General features: G+C 37.0%; 1 protein-coding gene across 2 annotated transcripts in view; it reads left to right on the top strand.

Moving 5' to 3' along the window:
• Clvs2 (clavesin 2) overlaps positions 1-14,047 on the top strand; it is a 100,438-nt gene extending 86,391 nt beyond the window's left edge. For both annotated transcript variants that reach the window (XM_028766487.1, XM_028766486.1), the window contains 2 exons: positions 3,469-3,689; positions 13,005-14,047. In XM_028766487.1, the coding sequence (XP_028622320.1) occupies positions 3,469-3,689; positions 13,005-13,092 (309 nt within the window). In that variant the 3' untranslated portion in view covers positions 13,093-14,047. The remainder of the gene's footprint in view (positions 1-3,468; positions 3,690-13,004) is intronic.
• The last annotated feature ends 10,687 nt before the right edge of the window (positions 14,048-24,734 follow it).

Here is a 24,734-nt window from a genome sequence, read left to right as displayed (position 1 = left end):
AATTTGTGTACAATACCAATGATGCTTTTTTGAGAGGTCTATTATTTTGTAATGATAAAATTGAAAATGAAGAAAACCAAGTTACACTTTAAAAATCTCTCATCAGATTGGGAATAGAAGGTATGTAATTGATGATGAAAACTTTTGATTAGAAAGGGAAACTTGCCAGTTACATACATCTGAACTTTCCAAAATTTGACTTTTGACAATTTCACACACATGTGTATGCACATAAAGACATAATGAAATATATGCACATGTATATGGATATATACTGTATTCTGATTATTGTCACCCATTTTATCTTGTCTCTTTCTACCCCATCACCCCAAATCTCACCTCCTTATTCACTGAGTTTAAACAGGGTCTTCTATATGACCCTTGAAGCCAGTGGTCCCATAAGTGGGCATACAATTGCAGAAGATGATTAATCCCATAAGAACTACTGTCTAATTGGTCAGCAAGGAAGGGTAGGATCATGTGAGCATCCCCTTCCATCCTATGATTATCTGTTGGTAGACCTAATCTTATGCAGAGTAGTTGCAATGCAACTACAGGTACTGTGAGATCAACACTTCATTGACTAGGCCATGTCTAGAAAGTATAATTTCTGTGGCTATTACAATCTTTCTCCCCTTTCTTCTGCAATGTTTCCAGAGCCTTAGATGAAATAATATAAAATATCTTTTTAGGGACGAGCACTCAATCATCACTGATTATCAGCACCTCTTTTTCTTTCTTTCCTTCTTTCTTTCTTTCTTTCTTTCTTCCTTCCTTCCTTCCTTCCTCCCTCCCTCCTTTTCTTTCTTTCTTTCTTTCTTTCTTTCTTTCTTTCTTTCTTTCTTTCTTTCTTTCTTTTTCTTCCTTTCTTTTCTTTCTTTCTTTTAAATATCTTTAATCTTTTGTTTATAGTCCAATTGTTATCCCCCTCCTGGTCTGCCATCTAACAGTTCCTCATCTCATTCCTCCCCATGCCCCCTTCTCCAGGAGGATATCCCTACCCCATACCAACTCATCCACACCCTGGACCAGACCTCCCTACTCCCTGGGGCCTCAGGAGGGTTAGGTGCATCTTCTCTCACTGAGGATAGACCAGACAGTCCTCTGCTGTATATGTGTCAGGGGGGCCTCGTATCAGTTAGTATATGCTGCCTGGTTGGTGGCCCAGTGTCTCAGAGATCTCAGAAGTCTGGGTTAGTTGAGACTGTTGGTTTTCCTATGGGGATCACCCTCCTCCATAACTTTTTCCAGCCTTTCCCTAATTCAACCACAGGGGTCCTCTTCTTCAGTCCATTGATTGGGTGTATGCATCTGCTTCTTTCTCAGTCATCTGCTTGTTGGGCCTCTTGGAGGGGCAGCCATGTTAGGTTTCTGTCTGTAATAGCATCATTAATAGTATCAGACCTTGGAGGCTCCCCTTGAGCTAAACCCAAATTGGGGCCATCATTGGGTTTTCTTTCCCTCAGTCTCTTCTCCATTTCTCTCTTTGCAGTTCTTTTAGTCAGGAACAATTCTGGGTCAGAGTTTTCGACCGTAGGATAGCAATCCCATCCCTCCACTTAATGTCCTGTATTTCTACTGAAGGTGAACTCTTCAAGTTCCCTCTTCCCACTGTTGGGCATTTCATCTAAGGTCCCTTCCTTTGAGTCCTGAGCACCTTTCACCTCCCAGGTCTCTGGTACATTCTAGAGGGTTTCCCCACCTCTGACTTCGAGAGGTTGCCTACATTCTTTCTGCTGGCCCTCAGAGCTTCACTCCTGTCCCTCCCCCTGCCAATACCTGATCCCCTTTTCTTCTCCTGGTCCCCTCTCTCAATTGGTCCCTCTCTCTATCCCCCATGATTGGTTTTTTATCTCTCCCAAGTTGATATTGAGGCATCCTTACTTGTTCCCTTCAGCTTTTTAACCTTCTTGAGTTCTGTGTATTATATCCTTGGTATTCTGTACTTTTTTGACTAATAGCCACTTATTAGTGGGTATATACCATGTAAGATGTCTTTTTGGTCTGACATCACTCAGGATGATATTTTCTAGTTCCATCCATCCATTTGTCTGCAAAACTCATGATGTCCTCATTCTTAATATATGAATAGTGTTTCATTGTGTAAATGAACCACATTTTCTGCATTCACTCTTCCATTGAGGGGCACCTGGGTGTTTCCTTTTATACTCATACACTGATTCATCTTTTAGTCATAATTTTTAGCCTTGTTTACAAAGGAGACATTATGAATTCTTTCTGTGGATCATGTTTCAAAACTAATCTAAGAACAAATGGATGCCCTCATAACAGTTGTACCCATATTATACCAATGGGCAAATTTTGCCTGACAAGTTCATACAGCAGTTAAGTTAGTAGCCAGGTAAGACTGCTGACGTCTTTTCTTCCCAAGCAGTATTCACAGCACCTTCAGAAACTATAAGATCCAGCCAACAGGTAGGAAGCTTCTAGCTCAGTTCCAGCTAGTTTTATATACATATATATCTCACAGTGAGTGATGTTTCCTTTAGAGACCTTACTAATAGTGATGCGTATTATTAACTACTGAAAATTGTTTTATATTCACTGATATAATCTTATTTCATAAAAAGTTGTGTTATATCAATATGTTAATGAATGGAGTTTTAATAATTGTGATGTAAAAATATTTTAAAGTAGAATGTTTAAGTGATTCTTAATAAAAAGAATGGAGAAATTGGTGGCATTTGATAGAAGTAGCATATAATTGAGATTGTGACTTTAATTAGGTTTTATCTTATAAAAATACTCTGTTGACACTAATACAAATGATTTAAGTATATTTATGATATGTTCCCTTTCAATTCATTGTTCTAATTTTCATTTGGACAGTGAATATGTAAATCTCTAGGATTGAGAGTGTTGGCAATAATGTAAGATCACACATCCTCTGGGACATGAGCCTCACAATATTGTTTCTTATGAGGATTCTAATTTAATTTACTTTATGACATCCACTTCAATTTATGAAGCAACAATAGAGCAGTTATACTATTCCTGCTTTTATTGGCAATAAATAGAAATGGCAGCTTTTGGCTTTGAAAACTTGAATGGCATTGGAACTGATAATTCCCTGATGAGAAAAGGCTGTCTGAGCAGCATTCATTATGAATATGACCATGTTTGCACAGCCAACACCAAGGTGATATGGAGCTTAGCTTCTGCTCATGGTCCTATCAATGAAGCAGAAAATCAAGTTTGTGATTCTAAGTCTCTGGCACAGTAACTATCTGTACTTCCAAAAACTAAACATTCATGACCCTCAGGATCTTTATATGAAATGCTATATGATGGTACAGTCTTGTCTACTTAATAGAATAGAGGAGAGACAAGAAACATATAAGCCTCTTGCATTTGTTTTTCTAGCCTCACCCCTTTCCCATGTCCTTTGGATTGTATTTAGTTTTTTCTCTATGTGTTTCCTCCCTGCTTCTCATCTTACATTTCTAGATATTTTTGCATGGTAACAACCTGAACAGTCTACACCAACTAATTCATCCTGAGATCCTACCTTCTGAGTTTGGAGGAATGTTGCCCCCATATGACATGGGGACATGGGCACGAACCCTGCTAGACCATGAGTATGATGATGACAGTGAGTACAACGTGGATTCCTATAGCATGCCTGTGAAGGAAGTGGACAAGGAACTCTCCCCAAAATCCATGAAGAGGTATGTTATGGAGAGACCAGGAAGGGGCAAAGCTGATTGGAGAAGGCAGGACGAGTTAAACTCCTTCTCTTTGCCATAAATGTTTTCATTTCTGTGTCTTATTTCCTTTAAGATAGCAATTTAAAGTCTTGTAGTAACAAAGATATTTCTTAGTGTGTATCATACACAAAGGCACACAAACAAAACACACACACACACACACACACACACACACACACACACACACACTTACTTTCAAACACTACATTCAAACTTGAATTACCTGTCAATGTCTCTGCCCAGTCTGTTTGAAGGCAGCCATTTTGTGTGCCAAGCTCTCTGTTATTATAGGTTTAATCATCAAAAGGTTAACTGTTGAGATAGAATCCATCTTCTTGTTTTGCCTCATAACGGTTGATGCTGTTAGTGGGTGGAGGAATGACAGACACGTTCTGCATAATTGCTTTTGCTTCCTGTAGCAAAAAATATGACTGATTCTCAGGCATCTCCAGACCCCAGGAGAGTGCAACATAATGATGATTACAAATAAGTCAAGTCTAATCATCATTCATAAAAGTGTGTGATTCCCAGCTACCTCATGGAAGACACAGTTTACTTGTCATGCTAAAGCCTATCATGCACATTTTTCTCATGAAAGCTTGGTGGTCCTTTGGTTAAGGCTTTGATTCAGGTAGTATCATGCATGGTCCTAGAGACTCTCTCTCCTTTCCTTTCTCTCTTTTTTCCTCCCCTTTTTTCTGTCTCTGCCTGTCTTCTTATGTTTATTTCTCTGTTTTTGTCCTTTTGCCTCTGTTTCTGTTTCTTTCTCTTTCTCTCTCTCCCTATTTCTCTCTGTATCATGTATATATGCACACACAAGTATATTTGTGTGATGATGATGATGATAATGATGATGATGATCATGATCATGTTTTGCTCACTACAGGCAACTGAACATCTCCTGGGAATAAAAGTAAAGAAGTGGAATGCTTCCCTGCAATCATTTTCTCATGTGTTAACATGTTTGTCTTTAAGCCGAATTTAGGCTTCAGTTGACATCTGTGTACAATAAGTGTCAGTACACTTGAGGATTCATTAACCTCCTGAATTATTGTTTGATAGTTTGTCAAGATTCTGTTCAGTGCTGAGTTGCAGTTAAAATTGGAAACTATGTAACTAAAACTTTGAGTTTCTCCAACTCTGAAAGAGTCTCTAAAACAAAAGATCCATAAGTAATTACTGTTGGATAACTGTCACCTAAGAAAAGCAAATCTACTGAAATTTGTTATTATACTCCAACATTTATCATAAGAAGGCCCGTAAGTGTGCCTCTTTTAAATTAATATGTTTAGTTCTCACAGAAACTTGTATTCTCAGTGTTTCTCCCCACTCCCTCTGTTTGTGTGTTTGTGTCTGCTTGTGTGTATGTGTGTGCACGTGAGTGTATGTGTGCATGTGTGTGTGTGTGTGTGTGTGTGTAGAAGGTTCATCTGGAGTCTTTCAGATTGTTGAAAGAAAGCCTGTATACTCTTTTATGACAGTGTTACTTGCCTCTCTGGAAGTGAGCTATATAAAGCTTAGGAGACTGTTTTCCAGTCTGTAGGTTGCCATTTTGTCCTGATGATAGGATCCTTTGCTTTATAGAGGCTTTGTAATTTTATGAGGTCTCATTTGTCTACAGTTGATCTTAGAGCCTGGGCCATTGGTGTTCTGTTCAGGAAATTTCCCCCTGTGCTGATGTGTTTGAGACTCCTTCTCATTTTCTCTTCTATTAGATTCAGTGTATCTAGTTTTATGTGGAGGTCCTTGATACACTTGGACTTGAGCTTGTACAAGGAGATAAGAATAGATCAATTTGCATTCTTCTACATGGTGGCCACCACCTGAGCCAGCCAGCACAATTGGTTGAATAAGCTGTCTTTTATCCACTGGATGGTTCTGGCTTCCTCCTCACACCAGTCAGAATGGGTAAGATCAAAAACTCATGTGACAGCAGATGCTGACGAGGATGTGGAGAAAGAGGAACACTCTTCCATTGATGGTAGGATTGCAAGCTGGTGCAACTACTCTGGAAATCAGTTTGGCAATTCCTCAGAAAACTGGACATAGTACTACATGAGGAGCCAGGTATACCACTCCTGATCATATACCCAAAAGATGCTACAACATATAACAAGGACACATGCTTCACTATGTTTATAGTAGCTTTATTTATAATAGCCAGAGCTGGAAATAACCCAAATGTCCCTCATCAGAAGAATGGATATGGAAAATGTGGTACATTTATACAATTGAGTACTACTCAGGTACTAGAAACAATAACTTAATAAAATTCAAAGGCAAATGGAGGGAGCTAGAAAATATCATCCTGAGTGAGGTAACCCAGTTACATAAGAACACACATGTTATGTACTCATTGATAAGTGGATATTAGGAAAAAAGTAATTGCTCTGAATTATAAAGGACATCTACATACACATGATACAACTCACAGACCATATGAAGCTCAAAAAGGAAGACCAAAGTTGATGTTTCAGTCTTACTTAGAAGGGGGAACAAAATAATCATGGGTGGTAGAAGGAGAGAGGGACTTGAGAGGGAGAGAAGAGGGGGAGGGGAAAAGGGGGATAGGATCAAGTGTAGGAGGAGATGGGGGAGATGTACAGAGTGTCAGGAAACTGAACTTAGATGTATTGCAGTGGTGGATGGAAAACTAGGGGTAGCCACTAGAAAATCCCAGAGCCCAGGTAACTGAGAGGCACCCAGGATCTTAGGGATGACATTAGTCAAAATGCCCAATAAAGGGGAGTGACAACCTGAAGAGACCATATCTAGACATTAGGCACAGTTCCAGTTGAGGGATAGGACCATCCACCCATCTCAAAAATATTAACCCTGAATTGCTCCTGTATAAAGGAAATACAGGGACAAAGATTGGAGCAGAGACTGAAGAAAAGGCCATCCAGAGAGTACTCCACCTGGGGATACATCCCATATGCAGACACAAAACTCAGACACAATTGATGATGCCAAGAAGTGCTTGCTGACAGGAGCCTGATATAGCTGTCTCCTGAGAGGCTCTTCTAGAGTCTGACCAATACAGATGGAGATGTTCTCAGGCAACCATGGGTGTGAGCACAGGGACCCCAATGACAGAGTAAGGGAAGTTCTGAAGTAGCTAAAATGGTGGAAGAATAACAACATCAACTGAGGAGATCACCTAAATCTCCCAAGGACTAAACCACCAACCAAAGAGTATACATGGAGGGACCCATGGCTCCAGATACATATGTAGCAGAGGATGGGCTTATCTGGCATCAACAGGAGGGAAGGCCCTTGGTCCTGTGAAGGCTCGATGCCTCATCATAGGGGAATGCTAGGACAGTGAGGCAGGAGTGAATGGGTGTGTGTGAGCACCCAATAAAAGCAGTGGGGAGGGAAGATGGGATAGGAGTGGAGGGGAAAGTGGGAAGAGCGGAATAACATTTGAAATGTAAAGCAATAAACTAACTAATTAAAAATAAAACTTAAAAGAATAAAATACAAATATAAATAAATAAATCTTAGGAGACAGTTATCTGTAATGGCCTTAGTTTCCTCTTTAAGCAAATGACAAAGGTCTTCCTTCTGTAACAGGGTCATTTATCCAGTCCTATCAGAAGCACACATTTCTCTCTTCAGTCTAGCTGTACCTGTCACTCATAGTGTTTGTCTTCTTCTTTCTCTAGATTTTTTTTTTACATTTTTATTGGATATTTTATTTATTTACATTTCAGATATTATCCCCTTTCCTTATTCCCCACCCTCATCAACACTCTATTCCATTCCTCCTCCTTCTTTTTGCTTTTATACTATTTTAATTTCATACAAGTATTAAGGTCAGTTCACCCATCTATTATTCTGATAACTATAATGCCTGAGGAAATAATATAACAATTTAATTCCAGGTTAAACAAGAAAATTACCATATTCTTTTATTTTAAAATGTCAGGTTCCAAACAGGCTTAAAACAATGTATGTATGTATCTGTATGTATTTTAGCAGAATATTATAGCAAATACAAATAATTTAATGATGGACTTTGTGTAACTTGAACAGCTTTGCCATTTATTTACATATTGAAGATGATTAAGGCAGAATACAAAGTCCAAGCAGTAGATGCATTTATGATATGTTGTTTTTTTTATAAAGAATTAATTTTGCATTTTTCTTGTTTTGGGCCTTGAATACTTAATATCATTATTTTTGTTTGGAAATTCATTTGCAAGAAGTTTAGAGATCAAAATATTCCTATGAATGTTACCCTGTGATTCTTCCTTCTGCCTACTCCCTTTTCTCTCTGTCAACTTTTTCTCCTCATCTGATATCTCTTTCCTCTAAAAGACACACAAAGAAACACAGCAAAACTTAATCAATACATGGTCTAACATCTAGCATCTATTTAATATTCAGATAAAATGAAATTGACATAAGAAACAAATCTTTCCACTTAAGAGAACACTCCTTCATGATAAAAGTCTTAGAAAAGTCAGGAATTCAAGGTATATTCCTGAATATAATAAAACAATGTACAGCAAACCAATAGGCAACATCAAACTAAACTTAGAGAAACTTGAAGCAATCACACTAAAATCACAGACAAAGACAAGGCTGCCCACTCTCCCCCTATCTATTCAATATACTACTCAAAATTCTAGCCAGAGCAATTAGACAACAAAAGCAGGTCAAAGGTATAGAAATTGGAATGGAGGAAGTCAAGATAACACTATTTGCAGTTTATATGATACTATACATAAGCAAACTCAAAAATTCCACGAGAGAACTCTTACATCTGATAAACAACTTCAGCAAAGTGGCTGGATATAAAATTAACTCAAACAAATTAGTAGCCTTCCTCTACTCAAAGGATAAATGGTCTGAGAAACAAATTAGATAAATGACACCCTTCACAATAGTCACAAATAGTGTAAAATATCTTCCTGGGACTCTAACCAAGCAAGTGAAAGATCTGTATGACAAGAACTTCAAGTCTCTAAAGAAAGAAATCAAAGAATACCTCAGAAGATAAAAAGATCTCCCATGTTCATTGATTTGCAGAATTAGCACAGTAAAACTGGCCCTCTTTCCAAAATCAATCTAAAGATTTAATGTAATCCCTATCAAAATTCTAACACAATTATTTACAATGATATAAAGAACAATTATGAAATACATCTAGAATAACAAAATACCCAGGATAGTGAAAACTATTCTCAACAGTAAAAGAACTTCCAGGGAAATCACCATCCCTGACATCAAGCTGTACTACACAGAGCACGAGTGATAAAAAGTGTATGGTATTGGTACAGAGACAGGGAAAGGGATGAATGGAATAGAACTGAAGACCCAGAATTAAATGCAGACACCTATGATCAACTGATCTTTGACAAAGAAGCCAAAACCATCCAGTGGAAAAAAGACAGCATTTTCAACAAATTGTGCTGGTTCAACTGGCAGTCAGCATGTAGAAGAATGCAAACTGATACATTCTTATCTCCTTGTACAATACTCAAGGCAAAGGACACTGTCAATATGACAAAACAGCAACCCATATATTGGGAAAAATATTTATCAACCCTATATCCCATAAAGGTCTAATACCCAAAATATACAAAGAACACAAGAAGTTAGATTTGAGAGAACCAAATAATCTTATTTAAAAATGGGACAACGAGCTAAACAGAGAATTCTCAACTGAGAAAACTCAAATGGATGAGAAGTACCTAAATAAATGTTCAACATCCTCAATCATCAGGGAAATGCAAATTAAAACAACCCTGAGATTCCACCTCACATCTATCAAAATGGCTAAGATCAAAATGACAGCAGATGCTAGCAAGGATGTGGAGAAACAGGAACACTCCTCCATTGCTGGTGGGACGGCAAGCTGGTAAAATCACTTTGGAAATCAGTCTGGCAGTTCCTCAGAAAATTGGACATAGTACTACCTGAGGAACCAGTTATACCTCTCCTGGTCATATACCCAAAAGATGGTCCAACATATAACAAGGACACATACTCCACTATGTTTTTAGCAACCTTATTTATAATAGCCTTATGCTGGAAACAGTCCAGATGCACCTCAACAGGAGAATGGATATGGTACATTTATACAATTGAGTACTACTCGGCTATTAAAAACAATGAGTTCATGGAATTCACTAGCACATGAAGGGAACTAGAAAATATCATCTTGAGTGCAGCAACCCAGTCACAAAAGAACACACATGGTAGGTATATACTCACTGATTCGTGGATAGTAGGAAAAAATTTCAAAATATCCACAATACAACCCACAAACCATATGAAGCTTAAGAGGAAGGAAGAACAAAATGTGGATACTTCATTCTTACATAGAAAGGGGAAGAAAATAATCATAAGAGGTAGAGGGAGGGAGGGACCTCGGAAAAAGACAGGAGGGGGAAGGAAAAAAAGGAGGGGAGGATCAGGTATTGGAAGGAACATGAGAGAAGTACAAAGGGTCAGGTAACTGAATAGAAATATGTAACAGTGGCAGATCGGGAACTGAGGGTAGCCATTAGAAAGTCTCAGACCCCAGGTAAGTGAGTGGCTCCCAGGACCCAACAGAGGTGACTTTAGCCAAAATCCCCAACAAAATACAACCTTAAAGGCCACCTCCAGTAGAGAGACATGGCCCCCAGTCGAGGAATGGGGCCACACATCCATCTCAACATTTTTAAGCCAGAATTGTTCCTGTCCAAAGGAAAGACAGTGACATAAAAAAGGAAGGGCCATCCAGAGACTGTCCCACACAGGGATCCATACCATCTGCAGACACTAAACCCTGACACTATTGTTGAAGCCAAGAAAAGCTCACTAACAGTGAGCCTGGGATGACTGTTTCCTGAGAGATTCTACCAGCATCTGACCAATACAGATGAGGATGTACATAGCAAACCATCAGACTGAGCATGGGGACCCCAATGGAGGAGTTGGGGAAGGACCAAAGAAGCTGAAGGGTATTGCAACCCTATAGTAAGAACAATATCAACTAACCAGACCTCTGAGAACTTAAAGAGATTAAACCATCAACCAAAGGAGAGATCTCCAGATACATATGTAGAAGAGGATGGCCTTATCTTGTTTCAATGGGAGGGGAGGCCCTTGGTCGTGTAGAGGCTTGATGCCCCAGTGTAGGGGGTATGCTAGACCGGTGAGACAGGAGTATGTGAGTGGGTGGAGGAGCATCTTCATAGATGCAAAGGGCATGGAGGAAGGGTATGGGATAGTATGTTTGTGGAAGGGAAACCTGGAAGGTGAATATCATTTGAAATGTAAATGAGTAAGATTATTAACACTTCCATTTTCCTTTTCTTTTATGAAATAGTTGTTTATTAAATAAATCGAGTCCTTTCTGGTGAATCTTGTACTTTTAATAATATAACTAGTTCCATTACATTTGTTTTTATTAGGAAGTGCAATTATAATTTAGCCGAGAGTCTTCCTTTGTGGGAGTTAATGAAGTCTGCTAAGAGGCATATTGCGACAGCAAAAAGCAATTAGGTAGAATGCAGCAGTGTGGAAGAAATTACTGGAGGGGGCTCTAAAAGGACATCTGCTTCTTAATGCCATAGGCATTAAAATGGGTTCTTCTTGTCACTATAATAGCATGTGTCATTGTTTTCTCTCCTTCCCATTTTAATTCTCTTTCCTAATGATTATCTGCAATACAATTTCACATTACTAACAAAAGCACATACATGTGTATGTATGCAAATATGTATATATACACACATATTTTGTATATGTATACATGTATATACATATACGTGTATATATGTACATGTATACATGTATATATATAACTATATATAACTATATATCTATATCTATATCTATATCTATATCTATATCTATATCTATCTATCTATCTATCTATACATGTTTGTATATTTGCAGCCTTGTATATGTTTCTATGCATATATGTATAATGGGCATATGTATGCATATGTGTATATTTGTATGTTTATGTGTGTATACACATGTATGCATAGTATATTCATATAACATATATATGTATGCATATATATATATTTTCAAATTATGTGCTTTCTCTTTTTTAATCTGTATTAATTTATTGTATTTATTTACATTCCAAAAGTTGCTTCCCTTCCTGGTACCCCTTCCCTGAGTTCTTCCCTCCTATACCCTCACCCCATGTCTGAAAGTGTAATCCTCCACCTGCCCTCCCATGCCTTCCTAAACCCCACTAGTATCTCTTTTCCTCGGGAATCAAGTTTGCAAAAGATTGAGCACATCCTTTCCCACTGAAGCCATACAAAGCACTTCTCTGCTACACGTGTTCCCAGGGCTATAAACTAGCCCATGTCTGCGTCTTGGTTTTTAGTTTAGTCTCTGGGAGCTCTGAGGCATCCAGGTTAGTTGACACTGTTGTTCCTCCTATGGAGTTACAATCTCTGTCAGCTCCTTCAGTCCTTTCTCTAACTCTACCATTAGTTTTCCAATGGTTGGGTGTAAGTATCTGCATTTGTCTCAGTCAGTTTCTGGTAGACCCTCTCTGAGGACAGCCATGCCATGCTTCTTTCTACACACAAAATATGGCCTCAGTAATAGTGTCAAAATTTGTTGTGCATACATGGAATGTATCTCAAGTTGGGCTAATCACTGGGTAGCTTTTTCTTAAGTTTCTGCTTCATTTTTTCCCTGCATTTTCATCCATGTCCTAACCAAATAAACGTTTTTACTTTAAAAATATTTAACTATTTCTTGAAGCATTCAAGCATATGGTCTCTTTTATTTGGATACTCTAGTGGGAAACATAACAAAATTACACTGAAATTCTGATTTTTTTGGTTGACATCCTAATTCAAATTAAGAGATGATAAAAAAATAAGTTATAAATATTTTGGATTTGTCTTATAGGGTATTTTAAAGCAGGAATAAAGCCTCTTGCTGATGTCAAAGTCATCTTCCCATTAGTTTCTTTTTCCATCCATAAATATTTTGTCAGAAAATATCTGTCCTATATTAGAAAATGTCATCATTTCAAAGAAATATTCTGGTTAAATTATCAGAACATCAATCCTATTATTCTCTGCATAGAACCTCTTGCTGCTCACAACCCTGGAGGCCAGGAGATTGTCTATTCACCCTAATGCCAAACTCTACATGTATAGCATCCATAGTTCATAAATATCTTTACTTGAGGAAGAGAATTCAGGGCCATATGGAAAGCAGTGGTGAATTTAAAAAACTGAAAAGAATAATTGTGGGTAATTACATGGGCTGCATTGACCTTGGCATTATTCTTTCCAGATCTCAGTCAGTAGTGGACCCTACAGCACTGAAACGCATGGATAAAAGTGAAGAAGAAAACATGCAGCCTTTACTTTCTCTGGACTGAAAACTTCTCCACCCCTACACCATGGATTAAAAATGGGAGGCCCTGTCTTTCAGCAGCAGGGGCAGCACTGTGGATTTACCTGCTGGAAAACATTATTCATGTTCATGTAGCATAATGCACAAGACATCTGGCTTTCACATTTGCCTAAACCATGGGTGCCCTGGGCTATATTTTAAAAAGTCAATAATTTATTCTGTAAGTGCCAAGTTCTTTGTAAATACAATATAGTCTTCAGATCTAGTTTGTAAATTTTGGTAGTAATTTAATTTGGGAAAGATTGACTCACATGTTTGAGCCAGTGATATGGACTATGATAAGAAGCATAAGGACACATACCCTATAAAATTTAATGAAATGTATCCATGTTTCCTATGAAGTCATATATCTGCTATCATAAGGAATTGTTTCAATGTCTAAAACATTGTCAATATTCAGCATACTTTGGTCACAGCAAGGTCAATTATTTCTAGGAAATTGTTATGATTAATGTTTTCCTGTTTAGTGATTTTTGTTTCAGAGGAACTATTCTGGAAACATCCCTGAAGAAAAAGAGTGATTGATGAGCTTGGAAACCGAACCAAACCTGAGCTCTACTCTGTTGTTTGATTTGGAGGTTTTCAAGAAAATATGTTTTCTCACTTTAAGATGAGGAATTCTGTTTTTGTTTGTTTGTTGTTTGTTTTTTGTCTAAATGCCTGTCTTCACAGTGTTCCTTTAATTAAGCTCCCATTGTAACCCCTGTCTGATGTACTTTAGAACATATGTTCACCCAAATCTTTGACAAAGTAAAGGAGAATTAGTTCCTAAATCATTTTGACAGACAATTTTGGACACGAAATTTATAACTTACAAATGGGGGCTAATTTCAGATCATTGTGGAAGTGTTAAAAATATAAATATCACATACAACATATATAATTTTATTGAGTTCTAATAAATTCTTGATATGACAGGCTTTGAGATGTCATGGAAAATGACTGTTGAAGTAAATAAAAATGAAACCATTTGACAGACTTCAGGACACCTATTCAAGGGATTAGTACATCATAAAATGATATCTTGAATATGTATCATCTTAATAAATGTGATTGGTTTTACTTTCATTTTAAGAATCAACAAATCCCAATGTGACATAGGTGTCAGGCAATGAAGAGCAAAAGAAATTTTCTTGAATTTAAACTAGTTATCCTGTTCTTCTTTCATGCTTACCTTTTCTTTTGAGAAAAAGGCAGAAAGAGTAGATGACACCTGGCAAATATAATGTAAGTGATGGAGGACATTGAAGACAACATATAACAGTTTAAGTATAGACTCAAATTTGCATATAGTTTAAAGACTTATTTCATAAATTATAATTATACACAATGCTAAACATCTTAATTTGAATGTCTAACTCCTGTGTAGAAAGGCAGCAGTTTTATCATGCTTTTGGCTTGATGAATTTTGAGATTGAAAATTTATCACTCTTTGTCTAAAAGAAAAATATCTTCAAGATATTTTCCCCAAAGGGGAAACCAGTAAATGTAAAGGCATCTCACAGTCTTTACAGACAGTAGCCAAAAACTTCAAAAAACTAAAATCTAGTTATAATTTTGCAGCCTCAAATCTCAAAGTTGAATAAACAAATCAATCCACAGTAACAAAATTACTTACAAAATTACAAAGATATTGTGTTTTTAAATACTGCTTTATTCTTAAATTAAGAATGACTACCTTCAGTTGGGTGCAGAGTAATAGTGATTGATCGTCTGGGTAGTCTGTCCTACCTCATGTCAGAGATTGGAATGAAATGAGGATTAAAAGCCAGGGCAATTCTATTTGAGAAGAACTGATGCACCAGTTATTGATGTATAAGTTGTTGTCTACATGACATAGATTCTGTTACAAACATGTGTCTGGGACTAGGAGTCATTAGAATAAAGCAAGAATAATGTAAGCGCAGACAGGAAACCTCATACTCTTGATATGCATCATTTGTTGACAGTTTTCAGAACTCTACCAGCTTCAGAAGTCACCCAGCATGGCCAACATCCTTCCATTGTAAAGTTTGTGTTACATATAAAAATAACTAGTATTATCTACACTCTCTCCTAATCCCGCATTTGGCATTGCCAAGCATCTGCTTCTCTTCATATAAGCAACTGAAATTTGGCTAGATGGTATAGAATATTTATAAAATGAATGAACAAATTAAAACAATGATGCCTTTTGGTTTTCTAGCCATGGGTTGAAAGCTTAGTTAAAAGATATTTATTCAAATTTATAAAATTTGTTTAGGCACACTTTCCCCCTTGTAGTGTTTTACATCATGTAACAGTGCTTCTGGTCCATGATCTAGTGAATAAGCATGCCAGTATTCTTTCAGACTAGATGGTCTTGATGGAGTCTACTCTTTACTTTGAATCCTATAGTTTGCCTTTAAAAATGGTCTCAATTCTTCACATTCGTGAACTTCAAAGAGTTATCACTTCAATTTTGAATAGTCCAGTTGATAATTGTTCTGTACTTTTTACAAATGGTGATGGGCATTGACCCCGGTCCTGAATGTATAAGGCAGGTGCTTTACCCTTGAGCCCTATGCTAAATCCCAAATTATTTTTTCACTTTGTCTGTTCCATTGTTTATATCTTTCAAAAACAGCTGCTGCCAAAACTGGCTTAGAAACAAAGAACACTTCTTACCGTGTTCTTGGTGTCACAATTTGTTGAATTCTAAATAAGATAATATTACAACATATACTCGAAGGAATATGAAGTAGTGCCTCTTTAAAGATAGAATAAAGCATCAGTAATGACATACTCAATTTATTTGCACTCTGTTTCAAAAAACCCAACATATCAATATGTTCTTCAGTATTGTAAATGTAACATGTAGAAAACACGAGAGGAAGGATATCCAAGGATGTGGCTAAATGATTTTCATGCATTATTGTCTGTTGTGCAAGATGAAAGTAGTAACTTCAATCCATGTTATTCAAAACAGAGCACTATGTTAAAATATTATGAAGATATTAAGTAAATTTTTTTCAAGCAAGATGTTGCATGGTTTTTGTTTTCAGGGAATAGTTTGCATTTGTGTAGGCAGAAGCATTCCATAAGCCATATCATAGAAAATGCTCATTACACCTATGAAAATTTTCATATCCCTAAAGAGAAAAACCATGTAAATTATTCTCTTTAATATGGATATGCAGGTCACATGGTTCAATTAAGCATTTAAAGTTTCTGTAACATTCCCAAGGGAACAGAACAGACAACATAGACCATGAAAGAGGAATCATTTTAGGCTACAAGAAAAATAGATATGAGTCATCTCACAAAGAAACCTTTAGAACCATAGAGGGCTGTTTCTGTTTCCACATACATCTTTAGGTTTATCACCATACCCATGGTCCTTTAAGGATTTTTTTTTTTTTAAGAAAGTCTGCTGAAAGACTGTATATCTGCCAGTTTATTAAAATCTGCCTGGTTGGGTTGGTACATGTTATCCCTTTGCTTCTTTCATTGAGTACATATATATTAACTATTCCTTGAAAAGTTGCCATGAGCCATGATGGCATTCCAGAAAGATTATCAACACACAGAATAAAATGACCAAACCCAAGTCACAGCATTTGCTAATTCAACTTTTAGTGCATATGATATTGATACTTGACATCAGTAGGTCACAGGCATTCCAGTTTAGACCTGCTATGTGTACATTGAGCTTGAAATAGCAGTGCTCTTTGAACCTGTGAGGCTGCTGTAATAAAAGGCACACATGGAACAAATGGTCTTTTCTTGTTTTTATCTGAGGAAAACAGCTTCCAATGTGTTACTCTAATGACTTGTCCTTACTCAGCACTTCATATTGGACGAATAAATAGAAATAGAAGCAAGCCTTGCCTTTGCAGCATTATTAGCTCACTGACTGACTTTACAGTCTAGAGAAGAGTTTTCATGCATCCAAGATTTTACTTCATAAAAATCCAGAGGTTACTTAGTCCCCCATGCACTGTTATGAAGTTTGTTATTTTAAAAGTACGGGAATTAATTCACCTAGACTGTAGATAAAACCATAAAATTTAATTTTTGAGTAGTGAAATGCTCAAATTGGACCGATTGTTCAAAGGAGTACAAATGTCACTGTAGAAATGAAAATTATTTAGAAACCAAATTCTTGTATCTATAATAATTGCATTTTAGAGCAAGAGTTGGCAAGTGCTGACAATGTAGAAGGTATTTGTCATTATTTGATTCAGTTTCAGAGCTCCCTGCAAATTTTTCTGTTTTTTATGTTTTCAGAATTGTTGATTATGACATTATTATTTTTGTGAATAAAAGAGACCTAGATAGAACCTTAAATTAAAGTTAAATAATATCTTCAGCATGATCCAATGCTCAATGATTTTGAAAAATCTCAATACCTATATAACTGATTGACATATTACAGGTTCAAGCCATTGTCTTATTCCTGATCTAGTTTTGTTTTAGACTTTGTGTCATTGCATGATGTTTTTAGTTGCAAATTTTTATAATAAACAAAATACATTTAAAGGTAAAGCTAAGCATACATATTCTTTGTCTTTAAGGTTCCAATAATAGGTACAATAAAATTATACAAGTTTTGCAAAAGTGCCAAACACTTTATTATTTGGCTTAAATTTATTAACTATTTCTATTATATATTGTTTTTACCCCATTATTCATTATTTACTATTTGATCTCTTGAGGGAGTTCTTTGTGGCAAAGCATTATGATAAAACATATCTCTTACATTCTAAGAGACTGAGAGTTTTGCAGGACTTCATAGAATTAATAATAAACGTTGAGGTCACTGAAAATTTAAGAATGCTATCCTACTGTGTGCTTAGCCTTGTTTGTTCAATTTTCTCTGAACAATGTAACAACCAACTCAATTGACTTGGATTTTCCATGTAATCAACTTTTGCAATCTATGATAATGCATAGCTATACTCTTATGTACTCTTCCATGCCCTGACATAGAACAATGCATTTGTATCATTCGCTGAAAGCAACAAATACAGTTGTTGAAAACAGTCTCCTAAAATGAATATCCACCACAAATTTTGTGCATAAATTTGGCCATTGATTGAAAAACAGTGATATTCTTAGTATTGTTTTTTATCTGGTCAGTTGGGATATGTTGAAGCCAGTGCCTTATTCTCTTGTAAAACCTTGATAAGGATTTCTGTAAAATATTCCTCATTCCTGCTCTATTAGATGCTTTCTATGCTGGCCAGTAAAGCAAAATAAAGTCCTTTGGTAGACACAGAGACAGTCACACAAAGAGACAGACACATTGGAGAGAATCACAAGACAGTCTAAAATCAGGGGAAAATTCAAACTCATATAATAGAGAGACAGAAGCCAGAAGGTACTGGGAGCACAGAGAATTCAAATATGGACTCTCTCTTGGTTAAATGGCTCCAAAGGGAAATGCTTTTATTTCTTTTCTTAGAAATGTGACAAGGATGTAATATTAGTAATCTAGAGTAAACTTTTGATAAGTATAATGTTCTTAGTAATTTATTCTAACAGAGAATTAAACTTTAAAGAGCAACTATTTTTGGTAAGAATACAGTTCTGTCAACCGTATTTGTTTTATATAGGGCACCCATTGAGCTTGTAGGTGTTGGATGGGCTACATTTGAAAACATGTCTTCTAGTGAAACATATTCAAAGTGAATGAGAACTTTATTTAAAGAGATTATTCTTCCCCCCACCTTGGCAGGAATGCCTCATTTTTTTCTAATATTTGTATGTTTGAAACAAAGGGAAATATATAATTGCATAATTCACTTCATTAAGATGTTACTTAGCATCTGATCACTTTACAATCCTTCAACAGAGTGTGAAGAAATAAAAAAGTGTATACTGAGGAAAATAACCTTATATATGGTATAACTTTCACATCTTTATAGAAAAAATTGGATTAGGCAAGAGCTCAAATTCAGAAATTAGGATTATAAGGACCATATATATTTATTTACATAAATATGATTGAAAATAATTTCAGGAGGAAATTTTAAGTAAAATGAAATATTCAGCCTCACTGAAGAGCTAGTATTTCCCCAACTTCCAATCTTCTATTGTATGTTTGAGCGTGTATGTATGTTTATGTGTTCAATCAATATTTTAATGTTTGCTTTTCTTCTTTTATGCAACCTATTAAATCTGTGCAACATTTCTCATTTAGTGGATAGTTTCTTCAAAACAGAAACTACATTAAAATAAGAAGATGAGGCCATCGAATATTTAGCAGGGGATAAAGTTTTGGTTCAGAGAAGAATAACTCTGAACACATGCACATGTGTGTGCATTTTTACTTCTATTTTTCTTTTATTGATAACATTTTTATACAATATATTCTGAATATTACTCTTTTCCCTTAACTCCTCTAAGAACCTCTCATCTCACCTCCCATCTGAATTGAAATCCTTTCTGTCTCTACTTAGAAAAAAAGCCGGTATCAAAAGAATACTAATAAAATAAGATAAAATATTAAAAAACTGAAACAAACTTAAATTGGACAAAACAACCAAACAACAGAAGAAAAAGAGGCAAAGGAAAAGCACAAGAAATATATATAGATGCTGAGACACATTATTGTACATATAGGAAGCTTCATTTAGGGATGAGAGATGTTGGACCAGTATCATTTATATTGCCTTCATACATTTCTGTATATTTTAAATTTTTTATTGGTTATTTTACTTATTTATATTTCAAATGTTATCCCCTTTCCCAGTTTCTCCTCTGGAAATGCCCTATCCCCCTTCCTTCTGCTTCTATGAAGATACTCCCTCACCCACTTACCAACTCCTACCTCACCACTCTTGGCATTCTCCTACACTGGGGCATCAAGGGCCTCTCCTCCTGTTTATTCCAGATAAGGCCATCCTCTACTACATATGCAGCTGGAACCATGGGTCCCACCATGTGCACTTCATGTACATATTTTAAGAAGCATGTACTGTATTAGATTTCATATGGTTCTTATATGGTGTCTAATTTAACTGTCGCTCCCCAAATTTCTTCCACTGGCCTCTGTTTTCTCCCTCTTCCTGTTTAATCCTCCTATTTCTGAATCTGTAACTATTCTATTTTTCTCTTCTCATCTGCCCCTTCTATTCCTGTACTATATGTCTAACTTCTGTGGTTATACATATTATAGCTTGCTTATTGAAGAGTTGGTTTAATTTATTCTTTGTACTGTAATTGTGTTTCTATTTTACTTATTTCAATCCTGAGTTTGAATTTTTTCCTTACCATCCACTCCTATTGGATTTCATTTTTCCCTTTTGTTCTAGAGCTTTCATGTATGCCATTAAGTGGCTAATATGAGATGTATCCAATTTTTATGTAGGCACTTAGTACTGTAAATTTGTCTTTTAGAACCCCCTTCATTGAGTCCCATAAGTTTGAGTATGTTGTATATTCATTTTCATTAATTTCTAAAACTGTCTTTAATTTTTGTCCCTAATTTCTGTCCTGCCCCATTTTTCATTTGGTAGTGACTATTCAGTTTCCACGAGTTTGTATGATTTCTGTTGTTTCTTTTGTGACTGATAACTTTAATCGAAGTTGATCAGATATAATACAGAGAGTTATTTAAATTTTCTTGTGTCTGTTAAGATTTACTTTGTAGCAAGTTTGGAGACATCTCCATGAGCTTCTGAGAAGAAGGACAATTTGTATGTGTTTGGGTAAAATGTTCTGTAAATACCTGCTATGTCCACTTGATTTATGACATCATTTAGCTCCAGAATTTTTCTATTAAGTTTTTGTCTGGATGACCTCTCTATCGGCAGTAATGGGGTATTGAAATCATCCACTATTACTGTGTGAGAATCAAAATCTGATTCTACGTGTACTAGTGCTTCTTTTCTTTCTCCATTAATTATTTATTTTACATCCCCATTACAGCTCCTTCCTCCAAGTTCCTCCTCACAGAGTCCTTACCTCCATCCCCACTCCCTTTCTCTTCTGAGAAGGTGGGGCCCCCTGGTTATTTGTCCACCATGGGGCATCAATTCTCTGCAGGGTTAGGTACATCCCCTTCCACTGAGACCAGACAAGGCAGCTCAGTTGGGGAATGGATTATACAGATAGGAAATGGCTTTAGGAATAGCTCCCATTCCAGTTGCCACAGGACCTATATGAAGACTGAGCTTATATTGTGCTACTTATGTGCTGGGGGTGGGGGGGTGGCTTTGGTCCAGTCCATGTATGCTCTTTGCTTGGTGGCTCAGTCTCTGAGAGCTCACAAGGGTCGAATTTAGTTGACTCTTTTGGGCTTCCTGTGGAGTTCCTATCCTCTTCAGATCCTCTTCACGGACTTTTTTTCCTCCAACTAAAGTCCCTAAGTTTCATCCAGTGTTTGGCTGTGGGTCACTGTATCTGTTTCAGTCAGCTACTGGGTGAAGACACTCAGAGGACAGTTATGTTAGGCTCCTGTCTGCAAGAATATCAACAATGCAAGAGTATCACTGATAGTGTTAGGGATTGATGCTTGCCCATTGGATGGGTCTCAAGTTAGGCTAGTTATTGGTTAGCCACTCTCGCAGTCTCTGTTCCATATTTGTAACTGGATTTCTTGTAGACAGGAGACATTTTTGATCAAAGGTTTTAACAGTGGATTAATGTAATTATCCCTACACTATAGTTTCTGCCTGGCTACAGGACATCTCGTGTTTCTTTTATGAACTTGGGTGAGCTTGTGGTTTGTTCATAGATGTTTCTAATTACAATATTCTCTTGATGGATTCATCTTTTGTTGACCATATAGCTCTTCCCTATCTCTTCTACTTAGTTTTTGTTTGTAGTTTATTTTGTGAGACATGAAAGTATCTACACCAGTTTACTTCTTGAGTCAACTTTCTTAGAATAGTTTTTTCATCGTTTTAACCTGGGATGATGTCTATCAGTGATGTTAAGGTCTGTTTCTTGGGTGCAATAAAAAGATGAATTCTGTTTTTAGATTCAATCTGTTAGTCTATACTTTTTTTCTTGGTGGATTGAGACCAATGATAAGTGTTAACAGTTTTGTTGTGATGGTGCAGTTTTTTTCCCTGTCTTTTGATTTACTAGTCTGATTATTTATTCCTTATTATTTTTTCTTGCATGTGGTTATATTTTTCAGATTAAAGCTTTTCTTCTAGCACATTTTGTAGAGCTGGAATTATAGATAAATACTTCTTGAACTTGGTTTTATTGTGAAATGTCTTTCTTTCTCCATCTATTGTGATTGAATTCTTTGCTTTGTAATCTGTGGTCTCTTAGAGTTTGTATAACATCTGTTCAGGTCCTTCTGGCTTTTAAAGTCTTCATTGTAAAGCCTACTATCCTAATAGGGATAAAGAGTGGTCAGAGACTGAAGGAAAGGCCATCAAGGGACTGCCTCACCTAGGAATCCATCCCATCATCAGAAACCAAACCCAGACACTATTGCTGATGCAAAGAAGTGCTTGCTGACAGAAACCTGGTATGGCTGTCTCCTGAGAAGCTCTGCCAGAGCCTAACCAATGCAGATGCAGATGCAGATGCTCAAAGCCAAACATCCATCAGACTGAGTACAAGGACCCCAATGGAGGAGTTAGGGAAAGGTCTGAAGGAGCTGAATGGGGTTTGCAACCCCATAAGAAGAACAATATCAACCAATCAGACCCCCTAGAGCTCCCAAGGACTAAACTACCAATCAAACAGTACACATGGAGGGACTCTTGCCTCCAGCTGCATATGTAGCAGAGGATGGCCTTATCTGGCATCAATAGGAGGGGAGGCCCTTGGTCCTGGGGAGGCTTGATGTCCCATCATAGGGAAATGCTTGGTCAGTGAAGCAAGAGTGGATGGGTGCCACAAACCCTTTCAGCTCCTTCAGTCTTCTCTCTAGCTTCTCCATTGGGAACCCCATGAACAGTTCTATGGTTAGATGTGAGCATCTGCCTCTTTATATCTCAGGCTCTGGCAGATCTCTAAGGAGACAGCTATATCAGGCTCCTGTCAGCATGCACTTCCTGGCATCTACATCAGTGTCTGCCTTTGGTGACTGCACATGAGATGGATATCCAGGTGGAACAGTCTTCAGATGGCCCCTCCTTCAGTTTCTGTCCCATACTTTGTCTGCATATTTGCTCCCAAGAATATTTTGTTAATCCTTCTGAGAAGGACCTAAGTACCCACACTTTGGTCTTCCTTCTTCATGAGATTCATGAGCTGAAAGGGTTTGCAGCCCCATGGGGAGAGCAACAATACCAACCAACCAGAGCTCCCAGGGTCTAAACCACCAGCATGAGAGAGCACATAGTGAGGGACCCATGGTTCCAGCTGTATATGTAGGGGAGGATGGCCTTATGGGGTATAGGTAGGAGAGGAGAGTCTTGATCCCATGAAGATTGGTTGCCCCAGTGTGGGAAATTCAAAGGCAGGGAGGTGGGAGTGGGTTGATGGGTTGGGCCACACTCTCATAGAAGCAGGAGGAGGGAAGATGGTATAGGAGGTTTCTGGGTTGGGTGGAAATGAGGAAAGGGGATAACATCTGAAGTGTAAAAAAAAAAATCAATTAAAAAAAGAGTGGATGGGTGGGTGGGGGAGTTCCCTCATAGAAGCAGGGAGAGGGAAGATGGGATAGGGGGTTTGCAGAGGGGAACTGGGAAGAGGGATAACATTTGGAATGTAAATAAATATAATAACCAATAAAAATGTTATTTGTTCTTTTCCCCTTACAGCTTTTAACACTCTTTTTGTCCTGTATGTTTTGTATTTTGATTATTATTTAGCATGGGGAATTTCTTTCCTGGTCCAGTCTATTTGGTGCTCCATATGTTCTAGTACCATGATAGGCATCTTCTTCTTTAGGTTGGAGAACTTTTGTTTTGTGATTTTGTTGGAAATATTTTCTGTGCCTTTGACCTGGGTCTTGTCGCCTACTAATATTTCTTATTATTTATAGATTTAGTCTTTTCATAGTTCTTAGATTTCTTGAATGTTTTGTGTCTGGAATTTTTACATGTAGCATTTTCTTTCTTGCCTCTGAGTATAATTCTTGAATATATATATATATATATATATATATATATATATATATATATATATATATATTGCTTTTTGAGAGAGGGTTTTTCTGTATAGCCCTGGCTGTCCTGGAACTCACTCTGTATACCAGGCTGGCTTCAAACTCAGAAATCCACCTGCCTCTGCCTCCCAAGTGCTGGGATTAAAGGTGTGTGCCACCACCACCCAGCAAATTCCTATATTTTTTCTTTTCAGTTTTCCCTGTGATTGGGTTTCCTTTAGTGTTTCCATTTCAACATTTATGTCTTGAACAGCTTTCTTCATTTTATTCCACCATTTTTATTCATAGAGTTTATTATTGGATTCATTTATATCCTTTTAAAAGTCCATGAGCATATTCATAACAGCTTTCTTGCAGTCTTTATGCTTCAGTTATGTTTCATTTCTTAGGGTTTCTAGGATCTAGAGGAGACATTTTCTTGGCTGTTATTGATTGTGTTTTTACACTGGCATCTAAGCATCTGGGTCCTGGATGATCATAATTCTTGGTGTTGATGTCTAGTCTTATGGGGTTTTGTTGATTGGTTGGGTGTGTGTGTGTGTGTGTGTGTGTGTGTGTGTGTGTGT

This window comes from Grammomys surdaster, unplaced genomic scaffold (assembly GCF_004785775.1).
Source record: "Grammomys surdaster isolate TR1022 unplaced genomic scaffold, NIH_TR_1.0 168, whole genome shotgun sequence".
Lineage (NCBI taxonomy): Eukaryota > Metazoa > Chordata > Mammalia > Rodentia > Muridae > Grammomys > Grammomys surdaster.
The sequence above is the reverse complement of the archived record's forward strand: the minus strand, read 5'-3'. Positions and strand labels throughout refer to the sequence as shown.